We start from the raw sequence: 19,691 nt of genomic DNA, 5'->3' as shown, positions 1-19,691 counted from the left end.
ATTCTACTGAAAATCTTTGTTTGTGTTGTGCTGAAGAAAAAAGTAATTCACACCTAGATGGCATGAGGGTGAGTAAATTACAAGAACATTTCCATTTTTGGGTGACCTATCCCTTTAATTTGATTTAGATGATGATCTCTTATCATTATAATATTGTTATTTATTACAAAAATATTTTTTATACAAAGTAGAAGGCAAACCTGTTCAATGCTCCAAATAATGCACCACATCTGAAACATTTATTTTGGTGTTTTACATACTTTCACTTTACTGATTTAAAAATCTATATCTTGGAAAGTTATGTTCATTTTTTACATGTGTTGATAGTGCTGTAGAAATGTTAGTACTCATTGATCAGCAATAGTCATTGCAAGGGAATGCCCCTGTGTCTGAGGAATGCAGAGGGGGAGGATCTGCTTCTGTTGGAGACCTTGGGGAAAAGAGGTATAAAAAACAATGTCAGCCCTCCCCTTCAGCGTCTCGCTCATGGCACAGAGTAACTCCTGTGGTCCTTCTTGCAAGAATAAATTATTTTAAAATACTGTTTGATTCAGAGTGTCTCTTACGCAGTGATAATGGTTGGTTAATAATTTTTTGCCACAACAATAGTCTAATATAATTCCTTACATATTGTGATGTATGGTGTAGGCCTACTTAAAATTAAAATTTGAACTGTAGGCCTATGTTATATTTGGTAAAGTAGATTTATTTTAAAACACATGTTTGTAACCTTTTCTGGATATTTTTTCAGGAGATATATAAATTACAACAGCAAACAAGTCAGTGTATAGGAAAAGTATTTTGAGCTAAATCTATGATCACATCTAATTTCTTACAGATTATAACCAGTCAATCAATACAGCCTGCTTTGCTGTACAGAGGGCTATACAACAGACATACCATGATCATTGGTAACAAAACATAGAAATATACTTAATTTGATCAGAAGAACAGAGTCACAATGAATGACAGAATATCAGACTTTTACAAAATGCATTGAAGGACCTATGCGGCACAAATCTTTTCAATAAAGAACAGTTTAAGGCGGTGCTTCAGATTCTGAAGTGCACATCCACTGGGAATATCCCATAATGCCCTGGAAGCTCCAGAAACATCAATTTGAAATTGATGAATTAAAGAAAACCAGCAAAGTTTTTTTGCAAAAAAGTTTTTGCAAATCTTTTCAATTGTAATATATAAATGTGTTGCTTGTCGTTAAATTGTACTTGAAGTATGTACAGTAAATAATGTATTCTACACACCTGCTGTGTCCTTTCTCAAAAGCATTTTATACTCTGTCATTAGGATGCAGCTAAGTTCCCTGGGACAGGCAGATTTGACAGGATGAATGCCAAATGAAACAAAAGATAGTAGTATTGTTATTTTTCCAGCCACAGTGAATGGAAATGATTAGTTGGATGTTTCAGATTTGAAAAATATAGTGAATAATTTTATATGACGCAATGTGGAGGATATTTAAGAATTAATACCTTTTCGTGACACTGTGTATAAAACACAAAACTGATAATAATAATAATAAAATATAAAAAGAGGGAAACAGAAACACTTTGTGTATGTTGCAGAGTTTTGAGAACATGTAGCCTACAAGAGTTTTGTGATAAGTCTGAACTATAAATAGAAAAAATAAGACTGTTGTGACTAAAGTATTAATTTTAAAAAAGCACATCAAAGAAATACAATGGACTAATCTAAAATTTCAAAATGTATTTCAGCGTAAAGGAATTAACTCAACTATTTCAAACAAAGACCACATGACAGCCACACAATTGCTACCCAACTTTGGTGCAATGAATGATCCGTGCAGAAATGTTTAAACATTTTATGAAAAAAAAAAAGGAATGACGTTCAACTTCCTGTTCTAGACATTCTGTATTCGTTGAAGTCAACACTGCACAACGCAAACGCAACGTCACTTATTCATTCGTAAATCGGATAGTCTGATCCATAGACATTATAGTGAGAATATACGCGTCTCTGTGTATGGAACATGACATAAAGATCGCGTCTCATTGTAAAGCGATAGATTGCGAGGGGCGATCAGCTGACCAGCAGCATCCCTGACTGACTGCTACAGTTCTCCGTGTGGTCGTTTTAATAATCGAGCTGAGCTCCGCGTGTTATGCTGCCGTGAGGGAATTCATGTGACGGAGTAGAAGCTACAGCACCATGGCGGCAGAGATTCATCCCCGTCCGCAGACACGAAAGCCCGTCCTGCTGAGTAAGATCGAGGGTTTCCAAGATGTGGTGAACACGGCTGTGATCATCCCCAAAGAGGATGGTGTTATCAGCGTATCTCTGGACAGGTTAGCAGCCCACCACGATTAGAAACAAAACTATGTCCCAAACAATCAAGAATAGGCTATTTATACAGTAGGCTAATCGTGTAGCTGGGACTGAAATGTAAAAAAAACATATATATATATATATATATATATATATATATATATATATATATATATATATATATATATATATATAACATTTGTGACAAGTAACAGTTACAACATAAGATGCTAATTTTCTTGTTGCGCAACAACAAATATATTTAATTTCCAATTCGGCTCGTGTCAATAAACGAGTTGGTTAATCGATATATTTACATTTCATAGCGCAAATTGAAGATAATAATAATAAAGAGCTTTCAATATGCAAACACGGCTGCCCTAAGGAGCGTTCACGCCGAACACGCAATTTGGCTTTCATCCGCCCAGATTTTCAATTATTTTCCTATGTAAACATGCAAAAACAGACTTTAGCGCCGCAACATGCGGTCTGTTCTATTCGTTCCGCTCCGGCTATGCAAAGCTAATGAATGCGTTCGTTGTGAACGCCCCCTAAACCGCTGATATCGAGGAACGTCGTGTGCTTGCATGTACAACTCTACATGCTGTAAAGTATTCCGAGCATTTGATTGCTGTTCCGTTCCAACACAGCAGCGCTCTTTCCGCCCTCATTTCCAATTTATGTAAAAACCGACAACACTGTGCAGTGTCTTTATTTTCATAATCACCACATCAGATCTACTCTTCCTGCTCAGATTAAATCTGATTTATGTTTCGTCTCATATGATTGGCTGTGCAAGTACACATTCGGTTGAAGCAAGTAAACACCCTGAAAAAGCCCCAGGGTTCACAGTCAGTGTCAGAAATCATGTTTCCTCTCACATCGTAATGTTAGTTTGCATGCTGCTTTTAAATATGGGTTAGTGGGATGTTAGAGGGAGCTGGGTAGTTATGCTATAAGATGTTGTCTTAATTTGCATTTCACTGCTTTTTGAATATAGCCTAATACAAAATAAGTAGATGAGGGGTTTACAAACTTTTTGATGCCAAGGGCCCCCAAATAGGATGATACCCTTGCGAGGGACCCCCCCTTCTCAAAATATAAAGGCAGATTTATCTTATTTTTCTATTGATGTACAATCAATCGCTATTCAAATGTACTTTTATTGCGCTTTCACAAAAAATATTGTTCCAATGCAGCTGTACTGTACTACCCTTATTTGAGCAAGCTAAAGATAACAGCTAAAGGTTCAAGATTTTTTTTTTTTTTATCACAAACCTATATGCTGATATGCTGTTATAGATTTTTTTCTAAGACAATATTAAGTGAATTTTCTAAAAAGGCACTTCAGAAACTTACCAGATAACCACATTCATTCAATTCTTTACAATGTACACACAATCGCTTTATATCTTAAGCCTGATATGCTGAAAACGGCTCCGTTAATATTTTCACATTTAAAATTATGAATGACATACGAAACGCATACTGTATGTGACATATTCTTTTAATTAAAAATCCCAAATTTCGCAAAATGGAGAATAGTTTGCACCCTTGGAAATTACTTACAGTTGGTACAACACTTTAATGATAAAACAGTGGTCAAATTTAGCATATTTAGTCAGACACTAACACTCATAATCTGAACTGCTGACAGTGATGCGTGCCTGCTGCGTGGCGCTGGAATAATCCACAAGGTTCCCATTCTGCTTCTTAAATTTGAGTCCTGTCTTCTCGATTTGATTGATCTCAAATGACATTGACGAGTGGTGTTAGACTACTGTACATGCTATAAATGTAACTTTTTTTAAACCATTATGTTATTCCTGCAACAACATAATGACAATTAAACAGCGGTGCATAATGAACTGCAGCAGAACAGCAACAGAACAGCAACAAGGATACCAATTACTGGGGGGACAAACTGGCCATGTCTTGTCCCCCTCAATGTATATTGCAGTTATGGCCCTGCTCAACTCTGAAGCCAATTCCCATGTTGAGTCCCAACACCTGTGAAAACAGCCAAACGCACCTAGGGCTAGATACAAAATATAGTTTTTCCCATTAATGATGATCTTTATTTGAACGATTTGATATTGATTTTTAATCCAAAGATCAATCTTTTAATCCATGCCTGTTACAGTGGATGAGTAAAGATATATATATATAATGATTTTTTTTTTTTTTTAGGACAATCCGTGTGTGGTTGAAGAGGGACAGCGGTCAGTACTGGCCCAGTGTCTATCACACAATGCCTGGTGAGTTTACTGTCCAATATGTTGTTGTTTGCTTGCAGCTTTCTGAGAGCCACAATTGTGGGATATACAACCAAAAACATTAGGAATTTTACTGTTAAAGTTAAAAGGCTAAATGCAACCAGTTTGGGAATGAACTTCTGCTTTTGTTCGTGTTCAGATTCAGATGAATCCCACATTCATCAGTTTAATTTCTCAGTAATTATGTAATTAGCTTGCTTTCTAGTTACCTATTGCAGACTATGACTATTGCAGAGGTCACTGGCTCCCAGTAATGAGTATGTGTATGACTGAATGCCATTGGCATAGATTTTATTGGAGAGATGCTCATACACAAAGCTTGTCTTTCTTATGTTGTAGCTTCATGTTCATGTATGTCCTTCAACCCAGAGACAAGGAGGATATCTGTTGGGATGGACAATGGTGTTGTGTCGGTATGTTGTTAAAACATTATCGCCAACCGCAGCATAAGCTGAACTGCAGAGATAGTATTACACACACCTAGTAATATGTCTCTAGCAGGTACTAATTTACATTCTAAATCTAAAGCTTCTTGAAGCCATGACTTGAGCTTAATTTATGTTTCACCCTTTGTCTTTGCTCTGTTTGTATGGGTGTGTTTTTTCTCTTAGGAGTTTGTCCTGTCTGAGGACTACAACAAGATGACTCCTGCACGAACATATCAGGGTGAGTCACAAATCTATTAGCAGATGGCCCCACATGCATGAAGTTTGTTTTCTTATAGGTGCACTCAGTAATACAAGTGATTATGGTGCACTGACACCTTGCAGCGTTGATGCAGCACCACAAAAAAACAGAAGTTCTCAGCTATTGATGCACTGTCCTTGTTAAGCCATGATTAATTTATTATGCAAATGAAAGCATTCAATGAAAAGGGATTGAGATAAAGCTAGTAGCCCTAATATTCATCAGATCTTAACATGCCGGTACTCATTAATGTCTGCCCAGCATCATATGAAGAAAAAAGCAGCTTTTTCCACAAACAATTACAACTTGAGTATTTATTTTATTTTTTATTTTATGTGAGTGTACATCATTTTGAACATATTTTTCATAAATACTATTCTACTGTTACTATTTCTTTTTGTTTAAAAGGTTTAGCAATTAGCAAAAATAAGTGTGTACCTTTATAGGAATAGGTCACCCAAAAATGAAAATTCTCTCATTTACTCACTCTTATGCCATCCAAGATGACTTTCTTTCTTCTGCTGAACATAACCAGAAGAGTATTTCAGCTCTGTAGGTCCATACATAAATTGACCTATAAACTATAAATTCTCCTCCCTGCCCAGTAGGTGATGATGTGCATGAAGAATGCGAATCATCAAAAACTCAAGAAGAAGAATATGAAAGTGAATGTGGAGATTTATAGTTAAAACGGACTTAAATATTGATCTGTTTCTCATCCACACCTATCATATCACTTCTGAAGATATTGATATTACCACTGGAGTCGTATGGATTTACTTTTACTCTTTTTTTTTTTTTTTTTTTTGACAAAAACTCACTTGCATTTGGACCTACAGATATGAGATGTTCTTTTAAAATCTTTGTTTGCATTCTGCAGTTGAAAGAAAGTAATTCACATCTGTGATGTTATGAGAATGACTCAATGATGAGAGAATTTTCATTTTTAAGTGAACTATACCTTTAACTGTACTGTATGTTTTGTTAAATGTAAGTGCTAAACATACATTACATCATATGAAGATGTGGAAGGATCACTTTTGTCTTTCCCTGTGATTTGAGATTTAAGGTAAAAACTGTGTCTAGTCAAATGTGGCTTTATATAATATTTACAGAAAAGCATAATTAGTGAGGAGTTACTTTTAGTTTGATAGTATTTTTTTAGGTGTATTTCACCAGGTCAAAATTAATCTTATTTGTCATTATCATCAATACAACAAAAATATTCTTTCAAATTTTAGAAAGGATGTTGCTGTTCTTCTGAACACAATTAACATTTTATGCCAAAAAACTGACATTTCTTTTTGATTAAGTGAACGGGACACTGTAATGGCAGTTTATTTCCTGGTTTACCATGAATGGTAATCCTAGAACATACAGACAATTCAGAAAGTTCCATTTATACAACAGTAATCAAAGAACAATATAAATATACAATTCTGAAAAGTACAATGTAGGTGCAGGGAAACTTTATTATTAAGTATTTCTATGAGCATTAATCTTTCAATCAGAGTGTGCCATTATTGTCATGAATAAGATACAAATAGCGAACCTTCTTGAAAACATATGGCAAAATGCTTATGGCATATGGCAAAAAGATAAATGAAAACAATGTTTTTGATGTAGGTGTGCAGTTGATATAAAAGTATATGCAGATAATCAAAAAGTATATGTGCTGGTAATTTGATCCCCCTTTGCTCATTGTATTTTTTCTTTTGTTTGTGTTTAGCTCATCAGGGTGCTGTGACTGTGGTGTTGTTTGTCTTAGAGATGGAGTGGGTTCTAAGCACAGCTCAGGACAAAAGCTTTACGTGGCACTGCTCAGAGAGTGGACAGCAGCTGGGCACATACAGAACCACAGCATGGGTGTCTGGACTACAGTACCCATTCAAATGCTATAGCCAAGTGGCCTTCTTCAACCCAAAACATCAAACACATTTCAGATCACACTAAATATTTTCAGATCGCTCCGTATCTTGTCAGTAAAGTACAGGGCAATGACAAAAGTCAATCTGATTGAATGCAATCTTGACATGCCATCATCATCATAGTGAATATGATTCTTTAAATTGTTTCACTTTTCTTTGAAAGCATGAAAACAAAACCACAAATAGTTAGCCAATTAACATCAATAGTTTATTATTTAGAAGTTAATATAATTATTACACATGTAATATAAATAACTAAATGTTTTTTTTTTAATATATGGATATAGTTAGTAAATTTGTACAAAAATTGTGTGGACAGGAGATAAGGACTTATTCAGCTTTGGTTCCTTCACGATCTCTGTGTAAGATTTGATGTGGAGACCAGACATGCTTTCGTTGGAGATTATTCTGGTCAAGTGACAATCCTTAAGCTGGAGCAGGACAACTGCAGCCTGGTCACCACCTTTAAAGGCCACACAGGTGCTCACTCAAACAAACTGCACACGATTATGATAAACGTATTACAAATCCACACACACAATATGATATATTTATGCATTTGGCAGACGCTTTTATCCAAAGCGTGTAAAAGCGTCTATATATACTGTGCCAGAGTATTAGTAACACCATAATTTACCCCTCAAAGTTGCACTCAATATATAAAAAAAAAAAGAAGCAAAAGCTGTATTCAAAAATAAATGAAAAGTAATTTTAAACATGCATGAAATCATGAACTCTCACATGAGATGAAGACCCACAGTCATATCAGTAACATTATAAAAGCTGTATTATTCTACATGGAGAGGATCCCCACATTACGATCACATGACCAGCTGAATACTGCTAGTAACCGCCCTGTTACTGGACACGTACACTAAAGTATTAAATTAATCATGGATGACTAAGTTGAGAATTTCTACAGTGGCATCTATAACTGAAAACGGTTGTGTTTGAATGATGCTGCATCCATGGCCCGAGTGGTCAGTGTAAGTCCAAGACAACATGTATAAAAAATAAAATCACCTTTTTAATGTACATCTTTAAATATGGAGAGTATCTTCAAAGGATTCCTCATTATCGCAGGATAAACAAACATACACAAACACACTATTCCTCATGCAAATATCCTCATATTCCAGTATTCCATTACTTAAGCACACTGAAATGGGTCCTAAGGCAATATTCATTATTTAAGCAACATTCACAGAGTACCTAAAAGCATATGCTAATAGCTTACTGAATCTTTTAATGTTGCCCCTGTGTATGTTTATGTTTGCAGGCAATGTTACTGCTCTGTGTTGGGATCCTGTTCAAAGGGTTTTATTCTCTGGAAGTTCAGATCATTCAATCATCATGTGGGACATTGGGGGCCGTAAAGGCACAGCCATCGAAATGCAGGGACATAAGTAGGAAATTATGAATTTTTGTCAGCCTATACAGTATATTCAAGATATTAGTCTAAGTGTAGCATGTCATGAAATGTGTGTGTTTGTTCCTGTGTGTTATGCAGTGATAAAGTGCAGGGTTTGTGTTACGCTCCACACACTCGTCAGCTCATTTCCTGTGGCTCAGATGGAGGAATAGTTATCTGGAACATGGATGTCACACGACAAGAGGTTAGAGAAAACCCACTGAGAGTGGGAGGATATATAAAGAGAAAATGGAGCATCTAGGACAAAATGGATATTCTTGTCAACTGGCTATACCTGTTTATGTTAGTTACATATTTGTGTTATTTTCATAATTTTATGTTCTCTGTCTCAGACCCCAGAGTGGCTAGACAGTGACTCGTGTCAAAAGTGTGAACAACCGTTCTTCTGGAACTTCAAACAGATGTGGGACAGTAAGAAAATTGGCCTGCGGCAGGTAATTCACAGCACATATGAGCAGGCATATCTCTGATATGATTTATTTCACGGAACACAAAAGTAGAACGTTTTGAAGAATCATTACTGGGAAAATGACAGTTAATAGAGACAAGGGGCTGTCAAGCTCTTAAAGAGTTAGTTCACTCAAAACATTTTTACTCTTTCTTCTACAGAACACAAAGATTTTAAGAAGAATTTCTCAGCTCTGTAGGTCCTTACAATGCAAGTGAATGGGTGCCAAAATGTTTAAGCTCCAAAATCCACATAAAGGGAGCATAAAAGTAATCCATATGATTCCAGTGGCTAAATCCATGTTTTCAGACATAATATGATAGGTGTGGGTGAGAAAAAGATCAATGTTTAAGTAATGTATCTATATATAATTTATTTAGAATTGTTTTCCTATAAATTATCCTCCCTGCCCAGTGGAGGGCGATATGCATGAATAATGAGAATCACCAGGAGATTGAGCAGGGAGGTTTTTCAAAAGGAATATGCATCTGTTTCTCTCCCACACGTCATATCGATTCTGAAGATATTGATTTAACCATCATAATCCTCTGGAGTACATTTATGTTGCCCTTATGTGGATTTTGGAGCTTCAAAATGTTGGCACCCATTCACTTGCATTGCATGGACCAAAATAGCTGAAAAATTCTTCTAAAAATCTTAATTTGTATACTGCAGAAAAAAGTAAGTCTGGGATGCCATGAGTAAATAAATAAATTTTTCATTTTTGGGTGAACTATCCCTTAAAAAGGACAAAAAAGCACCATATGACTTGCGCTCTATATATAGTGTTTTGATGCCGTGTGATAGCTTTGCTTGAGGAACAGACTAACGTTATTCACTGATAATCTTAACCTTTGCCAAAGCTTGTTGAGTTCATGTCAGTTTCCAGATTAAAAAACTACACATTATTGACACCAAAATGGAATAGGTTTTCTCATGTGTAATATTCAAACTGCATCTTTGAATTCTGGAAGAAAACACAAGCTAGACACAAGTTTTGCCAGAGGTGAAGATTGGCTTTAGAAGCCTTGAAATATAGGAGTCGTCATATGGACTACTATTATAGGGCCTTTATGGAGTTTGACAGTGCCTGGTTGCCATGAACAGTCATTGTATGACAAGAGCTGCTTAACGATTCTTTAAAAATATCTACTTTTGTGTTTCTCGTAACAAATAACGGCATACAAGTTCAGAATTTTCACTAAACCATATGAAGAAGCATGTTTTTTCATCTCTTTCAGCATCACTGTAGGAAGTGTGGCCAAGCCGTGTGTGGAAAGTGCTCCTCTAAGCATTCCACTATACCTCTCATGGGATTTGAGTTTGAGGTGCGGGTTTGTGACAGTTGTTATGACTCCATTACGGATGAGGAGTAAGTCAGACTTTGATTGTCATCAATGTTTTAAATATTTTGAATGTCTTCCTGTCTCTAGATGATATAGAATCAACCTTTTTTTTTGCACAGACGGGCACCCACAGCAACATTCCATGACAGTAAGCACAGCATCGTACACATGCAGTATGAACCAACCAGGGGCTGGCTGCTCACCTCTGGGACTGACAAAGTCATCAAGGTCAGTACCATTCTCACACAACTGTTTGTCAATAAGACTCAAGTGTGTTTGTAAATAAGATATAAATTATTTTAATCTCTGTTATGTGCTTGGACATGCAGATGTGGGACATGACTCCAGTGGTATCTTGAATGTTCTCAGCACCATAAGCATACAGGTACTGTGAAGGTGGTCATTCTGGAAGCCGAACCAAGAATAGTGTGTTTGTGACAATGACAAAAGAGAATGCTGATATCGCTTCCCATGTGAAAAACACAAGGACGTCATGAAGTGACATTGAAAAGTGATGCATTGAAAAACAAAACAACAGAACTGAACATGTGCATTTGTGAATGTGGGTAATGGTAAAAGTGTAAATATGTTCTAAATCTGCTTGGATATATTGGGCCTTATACATAAAACATGAACAGAACAACTGTGTGTAAATGCATTCTTATATAAATTGTCCCATTGAATTGAAGAATTTATGTAAGAATGGTTTTACTAATGATTTACACACAAATTAGTTCTGCTCATGAATAAGGCCCAATTTGTTTAAATATTTGAGGTTGTTTATATTGACATAAACCAGTGTTGTTATACAATATATTGTCTGTGTCTATATTTCACTGTCTTATACTTAATTTAATTATCCTGATATTACATCATAGCCAGCTGGAACTGTTTTATATTTAAGTGCCTTCACCACAACTTAATCAGTGGTCAGATTTGGCATGGGAAAAAGGTCTGTACAATTGCTGTTTGGTCACAATCCGTAACATGTTAAAACATAGGCACTTGTAGTTTTTATTGGTATAGTTTAATGGGACAATTAAATATTTATTTGATTATAAGTGATCAATCATGCTTCATTTAAAACAAAATCCTAATCTTAAGATCAAATGTTTCATAGACATCTGATTACTGTAAAAAAAAAAAAACACACACAGCATTTCATTCTTTTACTTCTTCGTCAGATCATATCATGTAATTTGAAACATCATTTGACTTCTTTCCCCAGGCACCCTTTTTCACTGAATGTTGAATCAAGCAATGTTTTCCTAATCAGTGACTTCCCATAGCACAATATGGACATTTGGGATTCCCAAAAAACACAATAGCTGAGCGGATACAGGGTATGGGCAGATAATAAACTCCATATGATAAAGAAGTTTAACTTTCTCCATATTTAACAAAATCACATTTTTGATGACTAAACAGCAGTATGTGTCTGCACTTTCACAAGTATGAGAGATTTCCAAAGAGGCTAAATACAATGAATGAACTGTGGAAGGATTTTGACTCATTCAAGTCAAATGAAAAACATTTTTTTTTTTAAATAAATAGTAATAAGGTTGAACTCTTTGCTGGCCTTGAATGAAAAGCTAATAGATATTTTTTTTTTATTGAGAAGAAGCTTTTCTTGCTCGCATACAAATTCAGTAAATTGTCTATTGACCCAACTGACCAAAAAGTGTATCTCGTCTCAGGGAAGAGAAACAGTAGTCAAGCAGTCTTTTTGATCCTTTCTTTTACCTCTGGAGCAACCTTTTCTACTCAATATTCAGAACTAAGAACTTTTGTTTCTTTTTAGTGACTCCCATCAGTGGTTTATGACCCAACATCATAAAAGGCCTTTGTGACAGTACTTAAGTGTGATTGAAATTGTGAAATAAAAGTTGTACAGAACATGTCGCAGTCTGTCTGTTCTTATTTCTGTCTTAATTCAGCAGGTTCCTTTGTTGTTTTCTTTACACAAAAAAACAAAACAAAAAAGATTCATCACAGGTAGTTTGCCATGTCCTCGCAACCATTTTTGTTCATAGATATGTAATTTTTTCATCTCTGTTCCCTTACTATATTGGCACTCATTTTATAAATCCAGACTCACAAACAATATTAACTTTACCTATTACATTAATACTATTCATAGAGAAAGAACAGTTTCAGTTCTGCAATTGCTAATTTCTATAAAACAGAAAATAGTAAACAATACCTTGCGGCTTAGCACTTATCCTTAGATACTTGTCAATGTATTCCTTATAAAGAAAATATATGGATTCTATTAGTTGCTGTGGTTAAAATGTATCTGTGACAATCATCAAATGTTAATAAAGAGCCAATTAAAAACTCCCAAATGATTTTGAGAGCGATTTAGTGTTCAGTATTTTATTAAGAATCATCTCATCAGCCACAAATGGTCATATAAATGATATATAATATAAATGGTAAATTAATAATTAGCTTGTTAACTGTTAGTAAACTCATTTGTAAGTGTGTATAAAGGGTAACCCCCTTGTCCATAATATAGTTTCATAACTTTCCTTTCACATTTATAGTGTCATTTATTTTCTTGATAGTTATACAGGATGCTGGCATCATAACTTTATCTGCATGGGCTGGTCAAATCTCTATAGTACTTGTGTGTCCTCATGGAAAATATTGTTAAGCATGTTGTAATTTCAGCTATTCAAAAATTCAAACCATCTTATATAAAACATTCAGAACTCAACTCTACAGGGTGCACATTTAATTAGCTGCAGAGGTGGATGTATTTGTTTCTTGTCTTGTCTGAGGAGTGTATTTGCTTAGGAGAGGGGACAAAAAGTCCACTATTAATGCACATTTATGCCTTTTTGGTGTAGTATTCATGAGCTCCTCAGGTCACTGCAATCCCATGATTAGGAATGAGTATCAAAGTCTCTCGGTGGAATGATGTATTTTTGATCATAAAGCCTCTGTGGATTTGACCATTTGATTTTGAACTTTACCGATTAGCACTTGAATTTAACAGCAAGCTCCTCCAGCGTACTCATCAGCTTCTCCTCTTCAGAGGGAGAGGACCTGGAGAAGGCAAGGGGCAGGTGCGTAGAAACAGCTTTTCTGTCTGTTAATGAATCAATGTGTGAAAGTTCAGTTACAGGTTAAAAAACTCTAGATAGATAGACTATTAAATCCTTTGCAAAGTCAAGGAGAGTTGGGTCACAAAACATGTTTAAAACTGTACAGCACATAAAAGCACAATACATTATAGAGCTTCTCTGTCACCATTGAGTTCTATATTATAAAAGTAGCTTGACCTTGGAAGAAGAGGCCACTGGGCTGTCTGCTGGCAGCATCTGATACGGCCAGCCACACCACTGTGTCAGCACCTTGCGCTTCAGTACGGAGTTTGTTCTTCATTTTAGCATAAAAGTCTGGCATGGATGACCGCACCGCTGTGGGAAAAACAAAGACGCACAAAGAAACTCGGTGCCAAGACTCCAAAAATGTCTGTATGTCTATATTTTATAAGCAAGACATTTACTTGCAAATGTTACTGAAGCTAGTACACACAAACACACATTCCCCACCTGGGGTATCTGCCCAGCCTGGGTGCATGGACGAGAAGTGGATTTCTTTGTGCTGAGCTGCCCATTGCTCTGTCATGATCACCTGTTGCCTCTGAGAAAGTTCACCGTAAACACTAAACAACTCCAGAATCTTTCCTGACACCAATGTTAACATCAGCATTTAACATAACATTTTGTGTTGCTATAAAACAATATAAATCATGTTTTAAATGAACAAGAAATCCATATAGATTCAGCAAAACCAAAAGCCAGAGTAAGAAGGCTGCATGAGAGACAAAAAAAAGCTTTGTGTTAACAAACATAGTGCAGCATGTGTGATGCAGCTAGCATTTGTTGTTTTCTGTCAAAAAATGTAGCCGCTAATGATCGTATGTTTCGTATCATCTGGATTTTTTTTTTTGGTCAAGTCTTAATATAAATACAGTATAAAATGCAGGTCTCAGCTCAAGACTTTGAATGAAGATGCAGAACAGACAGGTTTAAATGGGGGTTTATGGCAGTACCTTGTTCTGCGCATATGCCATGGTGCCATCAAAAGAGCCTTTCTCAAACTGAAGGTCTTCAACATTCAACTTCTGAACCAGCATGCCACCAGAAGACACAGTGATCTGTACAAAGAATAATGTGACACACACACACACATATATATATATATATATATATATATATACATATATATATATATATATATATATATTATATCACACACACACACACACAGCCTGGCCAAAAAAGTCACATGCTTTAATATTTTTGTTGCTTAGATTACAGAGCGTTTTCGTTGTGGCATTGTTTCAAAAACGTATGCAATGTCACAGCAGTTATTTCTATCCAGAGTTGCATTCATTTTTGGCTGAGATCTTGTATTGATGGCAGGAGAGTCTAACCACTCTGTAAAGTCTTCTCCAGCACATCCCAAAACTTTCAATGGGGTTAAAGTCAGGACTCTGTGGTGGCCAATTTATGTGTGAAAATTCATGCTCCCTGAACCACTCACTCACTAAAAAAAAAAAAAAAAAAAAAGTCTCCCCAACTTGGAATGCCCAATTCCCACTACTTAGTAGATCATCATGGTGGTGCGGTTACTCACCTCAAACTGGGTGGTGGAGGACAAGTCTCAGTTGCCTCCGCTTCTGAGACAGTCAATACATGCATCTTATCATGTGGCTCGTTGTGCATGACACTGCAGAGACTCCCAGCTTGTGGAGGCTCATGCTACCATCTGCAGTCCACGCACAACTTACCACGTGCCCCATTGAGAGCGAGAACCACTAATCATGACCACGAGGAGGTTACCCCATGTAACTTACCACGTGCCCCATTGAGAGCGAGAACCACTAATCATGACCACGAGGAGGTTACCCCATGTGACTACAGTCTCTCGCAACCAGGCCAATTTGTTTGCTTAAGAGACCTGGCTGGAGTCACTCAGCGCACCCTAGATTCGAACTCATGACTCCAGGGGAGGAAGTCAATGTCAATATTCGCTGAGCTACCCAGCCCCCCCGAACCACTCTTTCACAGTTTGAGCCCAATTAATCTTGGCATTGCCATCCTGGAATATGCCTGTGCCATCAGGTAAGAAAAAATCTATTGTTGGGATAACCTGGTCATTCAGAAGATTCAGGTAGTCAGTAGACTTCATTTTATTGCCACATAATGTTCCTGAGCCTAGACCTGACCAATTGAAGCAACCCCATATCATAATGCTGCCTTAAATCCAAAAGGCAACTTTTTTTGGCAAGGTGGTGTGTGTGTGTGTGTGTGTGTGTGTGTGTGTGTGTGTGTGTGTGTGTGTGTGTGTGTGTGTGTGTGTGTGTGTGTGTATATATACACACACACACATATAACTAATTCAGTTTACCACAATATCGATACACAGAGGTTCTATACAGAGGATCCACTCACCACTCTCGGATTCTGTGACTTTTTCAGCGTGGGAATCAGTGCTGTTGTCAGAATATATGTCCCTAACAGCAAACAAGATTCAGTTATGACAACTCTCAGAAAGACTTAGCATGTGTTTGTGGGAATTACATATTGATAGGATATTGGTTTTGGTCTAAGTCTGTTAGAACATACACAGACATACTGCTGCAAAATCAGACATAAATACAATACCCCTGTAGCAGATCTGGGGGGGTTCAGATAAAGTAAAACTGAAGTAAAATGGGCTTACTTGCAAACTGAGCATATTTAAAATGTTAGTAAAAGAGAGAGTCTGCAAGTTAACTGGATACCCGATTACATGTGAAAGGATCCAATTGTTTACACCATCTGAGCCGACTGGCCTGACGTATCACATGTGAGCAAGCTGATAAATATAAGTTCATTGAACCTATCAGCTTGTGCCATGTAAATTCATGCTTGAACTTAGGCTGAGTTCGGATTGGCATTCTACCATACTACTCTTACTATTTCTGCCATAGGCAGACATGGCAGAAGTAGTAGGAGTAGTATGGGTAGTATGCCGTTCTGAACTCACCCTTTAGTCATATATGCCATGTAAAGGGATGACACTTAAAAACATTTACTTTACAGAGATAATGGAAATACTCCATGAGTATGGATTCCTGTGACCTTTGTAACAATGCTTTAATAAAACTTAATTATTTGTAGTCATTGTTTAAAATAAAATAAAAAAATTAAATTAAATAAAAAAACACAATATAACATGAATACAAGTTATAACTCTCCTACCAAGTGTGTTGGTCGCAAAGTTTTTCTCCAGGTCATCCTCTGTCAGTTCTCTCTGATTTACCATGCAGCCGGCATTATTGATCTACAGCATTAAACAACAAGATGATAAGACAAGGGGTTGGGCAAAACGGGCAGTGGTTGCATGCAAATGAACATACTGCATACAATGCACATCAGATTTACCAGAACATGTAGACTTTTGTTGTGAGAGAATTCATTGGCAAACTCCCACACTTTTTTGGGGCTGGACATGTCAACAATGTGGACATGGACATTCTAAAAAGTAATTGAGAGACAAACTTAGAACAGAGTCCACTGTTTCTGTTCCAGTGGAATACAAGTATAGTGTACAGGTAACGGGAGTATGGAATTATTTAATCGGCATGTTCCTATCATGGTACATCAAATAATATCAGACTGGTAACATTTTTACAGTACGTGTGGATGTAATGTGAAATAATAATGAGTTATACAGTTCTATTTTGTTATGAAAATATACCTCATTTTTACTATGCTCAACGATCTCATTTCTTGCCTCCTCCGCCCGATCTTTATTTCTGCACACAAGGTGTACCGTCCCACCTGAAGACAAACAAGAAATTCTGACTCAACTTTTGTTCAGCTTGATCGTTTTCTGATTTAAATAGCACTGCAGATCATTTACCAGAAGGAGTCACTGTTGCGTCCCTTTTGATGGTTAAACTTTTACATTACAAATGCTATTCCAACGTTTTGATGGAAGATACAAGATCTTTATAGTTTGACGGTTATTACATGACGGAATATCATTGGAGCAATCTTTATTATTTAGTAAAAAGGTTTTTTTCTCACCTCTTTTGGCTATTTCGCAGGCGACGGCTTTACCGATGCCGCTATTAGCTCCGGTGATGATGAACGAGCGGCCGCTCACACTCGCCTCCAGATCCGCCGCGCTGAAACGCCTCTCCGCTGCCTCATAACCGCTCCTGATGAGAAGCAAAGATTAAACGACTGAAAGTGACATTCAAACATTGTAATAGCAGAGAATGTTAATTTAATTTTATAAATTTGTGCCTTGCTTGTCACGTTGTTGGAAGGAATCTCAGATGAATATAGACAAACTACATTAGAACGAGTACTTACTTTGTATATTCCTGTAGACCTTTTATAAACCAAACCGTGTTTCGATAGAAAGACATCAGTACGGTTTTACGAGCTTCTACTCCAGAACGGTCTCATAACACTTTACACACGGCCCTGTAGCGTTTGATAACATCACGTGTCGAGTGTGTTGTAAGCGAGTAGCGATTTACAGTACGCATGCGCATTTTTATGGCAAGCAGTTTTAACTTTTATTCATTTCCATCTTGATATCAACAATTCAATTTTCACTAGTTAAAATTATAGTTATTGATATCTTTAATTCGATATCTACTAGTAACAATGGGAATGTTTAATATCAGAAATTACATTTCCACTAGAAACAATGCTAATTCTTGATATCAACAATTACATTTTTACTAGTTAAAATGCTCATTCTAGATATCAAGAATTGTAATTCAACTAGTAAAAACTATCATTCTTGATATTTGTATTTTCACTAGTGAAATGTCACCATAGGCTGCCACTCAAAATCAATTGTTGATATCAAGAATCGATTTCTTACTTGTTGAAATTCCAATTTCAGAAATCAGAAATACAATTCGTACTAGTAAAAACCTTTATTTTTGATATCAAGAATTCAATTGTCACTAGTTGAAATGTCTATTCTTGATATCAACAGTTGAATTGCTATTAGTAACAATGTTCATTTTTTATATCAATAATTCCATTTTCACTAGTGACAATGTTCATTTCTGATATCATGAATGTGATTGTTACTAGTCAGAAAGCCATTTTAGATATCTGAAATTATGTTGATATCATAAATACATTTTCAGATATAATTTTTTAAAATTTTTACTAGTAACAATTAAATTGTTGATATCTAGAATATACATTTTTACTAGTAACAACGTAATTCTTGATATCAAGAATAGACATTTCAACAAGTAAGTAATCAATTCTTGATATCAACAATTGATTTTGAATGGCAGCCTATGGTGACATTTCACTAGTGAAAATACAAATATCAAGAATGATAGTTTTTACTAGTTGAATTACAATTCTTGATATCTAGAATGAACATTTTAACTAGTAAAAATGTAATTGTTGATATCAAGAATTAGCATTGTTTCTAGTGGAAATGTAATTTCTGATATTAAACATTCCCATTGTTACTAGTAGATATCGAATTCCTGATATAAATAACTATAATTTTAACTAGTGAAAATTGAATTGTTGATATCAAGAATTCGTATCCTGAAAATGAATAAAAGTTAAAACGGCTTGCCATACATTTCCTAATACGGGGATTAAATCTTTATTCGACCACATTCTTGCATTCTAGTAACATGCTGTTTAGGGAAAGTCGAGTATACCATAATTATTAGTATTTATGGATAAATAAATGTATTAGTGTCTGTTACTTATGTTACTTATGGGTGTATGTACTTCAGCGTATACAGTTGTCAGGATGGCCGAGTGGTCTAAGGCGCCAGACTCAAGGTTCAGTCCTTCCCTGTGCATCATGGGTCTTCTGGTCTCCGAATGGAGGCGTGGGTTCGAATCCCACTTCTGACAAGACGTTTTTGTTACTATAATCAGAATTGTGCTTCAAAACAAACCTATTCACATGGGACAAGACTGTTTGGTTACCAGCATGCTTCAAAATATCACATTTTGTGTTCAGCAGAAGAAAGTCAGTCATACAGGTTTGGACGTTTAAAATGTTGGTTCATGTGTGTTCTTGTTGTTGATGGCTGTGGCATTTATATTTTGATTATACACTAATGGTTCTTGTGTTATAAATAGATGTATCAAGGGATGACGCAGTGACCTCTTGTTCTGAGAAAGACAGTGAGCCAGAGCTGCCAGGAGATGTTCAACACTAATAAATTCTTTCCTCTTTGTAAGTATTGTGTGGAATTCT

The 19,691-nt window shown here is 36.1% G+C and overlaps 2 protein-coding genes and 1 non-coding gene across 3 annotated transcripts; 2 read left to right on the top strand and 1 right to left on the bottom strand.

The window, feature by feature from the left end:
- The first annotated feature begins 1,910 nt into the window (after positions 1-1,910).
- Positions 1,911-12,652, top strand: LOC127658851 (WD repeat and FYVE domain-containing protein 2-like). The gene is made up of 12 exons (XM_052148381.1): positions 1,911-2,324; positions 4,495-4,562; positions 4,920-4,993; positions 5,192-5,246; positions 6,997-7,147; positions 7,563-7,675; positions 8,475-8,601; positions 8,706-8,811; positions 8,960-9,061; positions 10,317-10,447; positions 10,541-10,649; positions 10,751-12,652. The coding sequence occupies exons 1-12, from the start codon at positions 2,188-2,190 to the stop codon at positions 10,778-10,780; spliced, it is 1,203 nt and encodes a 400-aa protein (XP_052004341.1). The 5' UTR covers positions 1,911-2,187; the 3' UTR covers positions 10,781-12,652.
- A 119-nt stretch (positions 12,653-12,771) lies between these two features.
- On the bottom strand, positions 12,772-17,947 carry dhrs12 (dehydrogenase/reductase (SDR family) member 12). Its single transcript, XM_052148382.1, has 10 exons — positions 17,804-17,947; positions 17,513-17,646; positions 17,181-17,263; positions 16,865-16,957; positions 16,682-16,763; positions 15,890-15,951; positions 14,485-14,589; positions 13,982-14,072; positions 13,709-13,846; positions 12,772-13,515 (listed from the first exon to the last, which is right to left on the bottom strand). Exons 1-10 carry the CDS (start codon positions 17,857-17,859, stop codon positions 13,403-13,405), a joined length of 957 nt encoding a protein of 318 aa, XP_052004342.1. The 5' UTR covers positions 17,860-17,947; the 3' UTR covers positions 12,772-13,402.
- Positions 17,948-19,229: 1,282 nt separating this feature from the next.
- On the top strand, positions 19,230-19,342 carry trnal-caa (transfer RNA leucine (anticodon CAA)). The gene is made up of 2 exons: positions 19,230-19,267; positions 19,297-19,342. It is a non-coding gene; the product is annotated as a tRNA-Leu (tRNA).
- The last annotated feature ends 349 nt before the right edge of the window (positions 19,343-19,691 follow it).

Source organism: Xyrauchen texanus, chromosome 18 (assembly GCF_025860055.1).
Source record: "Xyrauchen texanus isolate HMW12.3.18 chromosome 18, RBS_HiC_50CHRs, whole genome shotgun sequence".
Lineage (NCBI taxonomy): Eukaryota > Metazoa > Chordata > Actinopteri > Cypriniformes > Catostomidae > Xyrauchen > Xyrauchen texanus.
Note: the sequence above shows the minus strand (reverse complement) of the source record. Positions and strands in the feature narration are given on the sequence as shown.

Excerpts from the sequence above, each read along its gene's own strand:
- LOC127658851 (XM_052148381.1), top strand. The coding sequence starts at position 2,188 with ATGGCGGCAGAGATTCATCCCCGTCCGCAGACACGAAAGCCCGTCCTG. Across the intron at positions 2,325-4,494 it reads ATCAGCGTATCTCTGGACAG|GACAATCCGTGTGTGGTTGA; the intron begins GTTAGCAGCCCA and ends TTTTTTTTTTAG. Across the intron at positions 9,062-10,316 it reads AGAAAATTGGCCTGCGGCAG|CATCACTGTAGGAAGTGTGG; the intron begins GTAATTCACAGC and ends CATCTCTTTCAG.
- dhrs12 (XM_052148382.1), bottom strand. The coding sequence starts at position 17,859 with ATGTCTTTCTATCGAAACACGGTTTGGTTTATAAAAGGTCTACAGGAA. Across the intron at positions 17,264-17,512 it reads CTGCGAAATAGCCAAAAGAG|GTGGGACGGTACACCTTGTG; the intron begins GTGAGAAAAAAA and ends GTTTGTCTTCAG. Across the intron at positions 16,764-16,864 it reads ACAAAAGTCTACATGTTCTG|ATCAATAATGCCGGCTGCAT; the intron begins GTAAATCTGATG and ends TTAATGCTGTAG.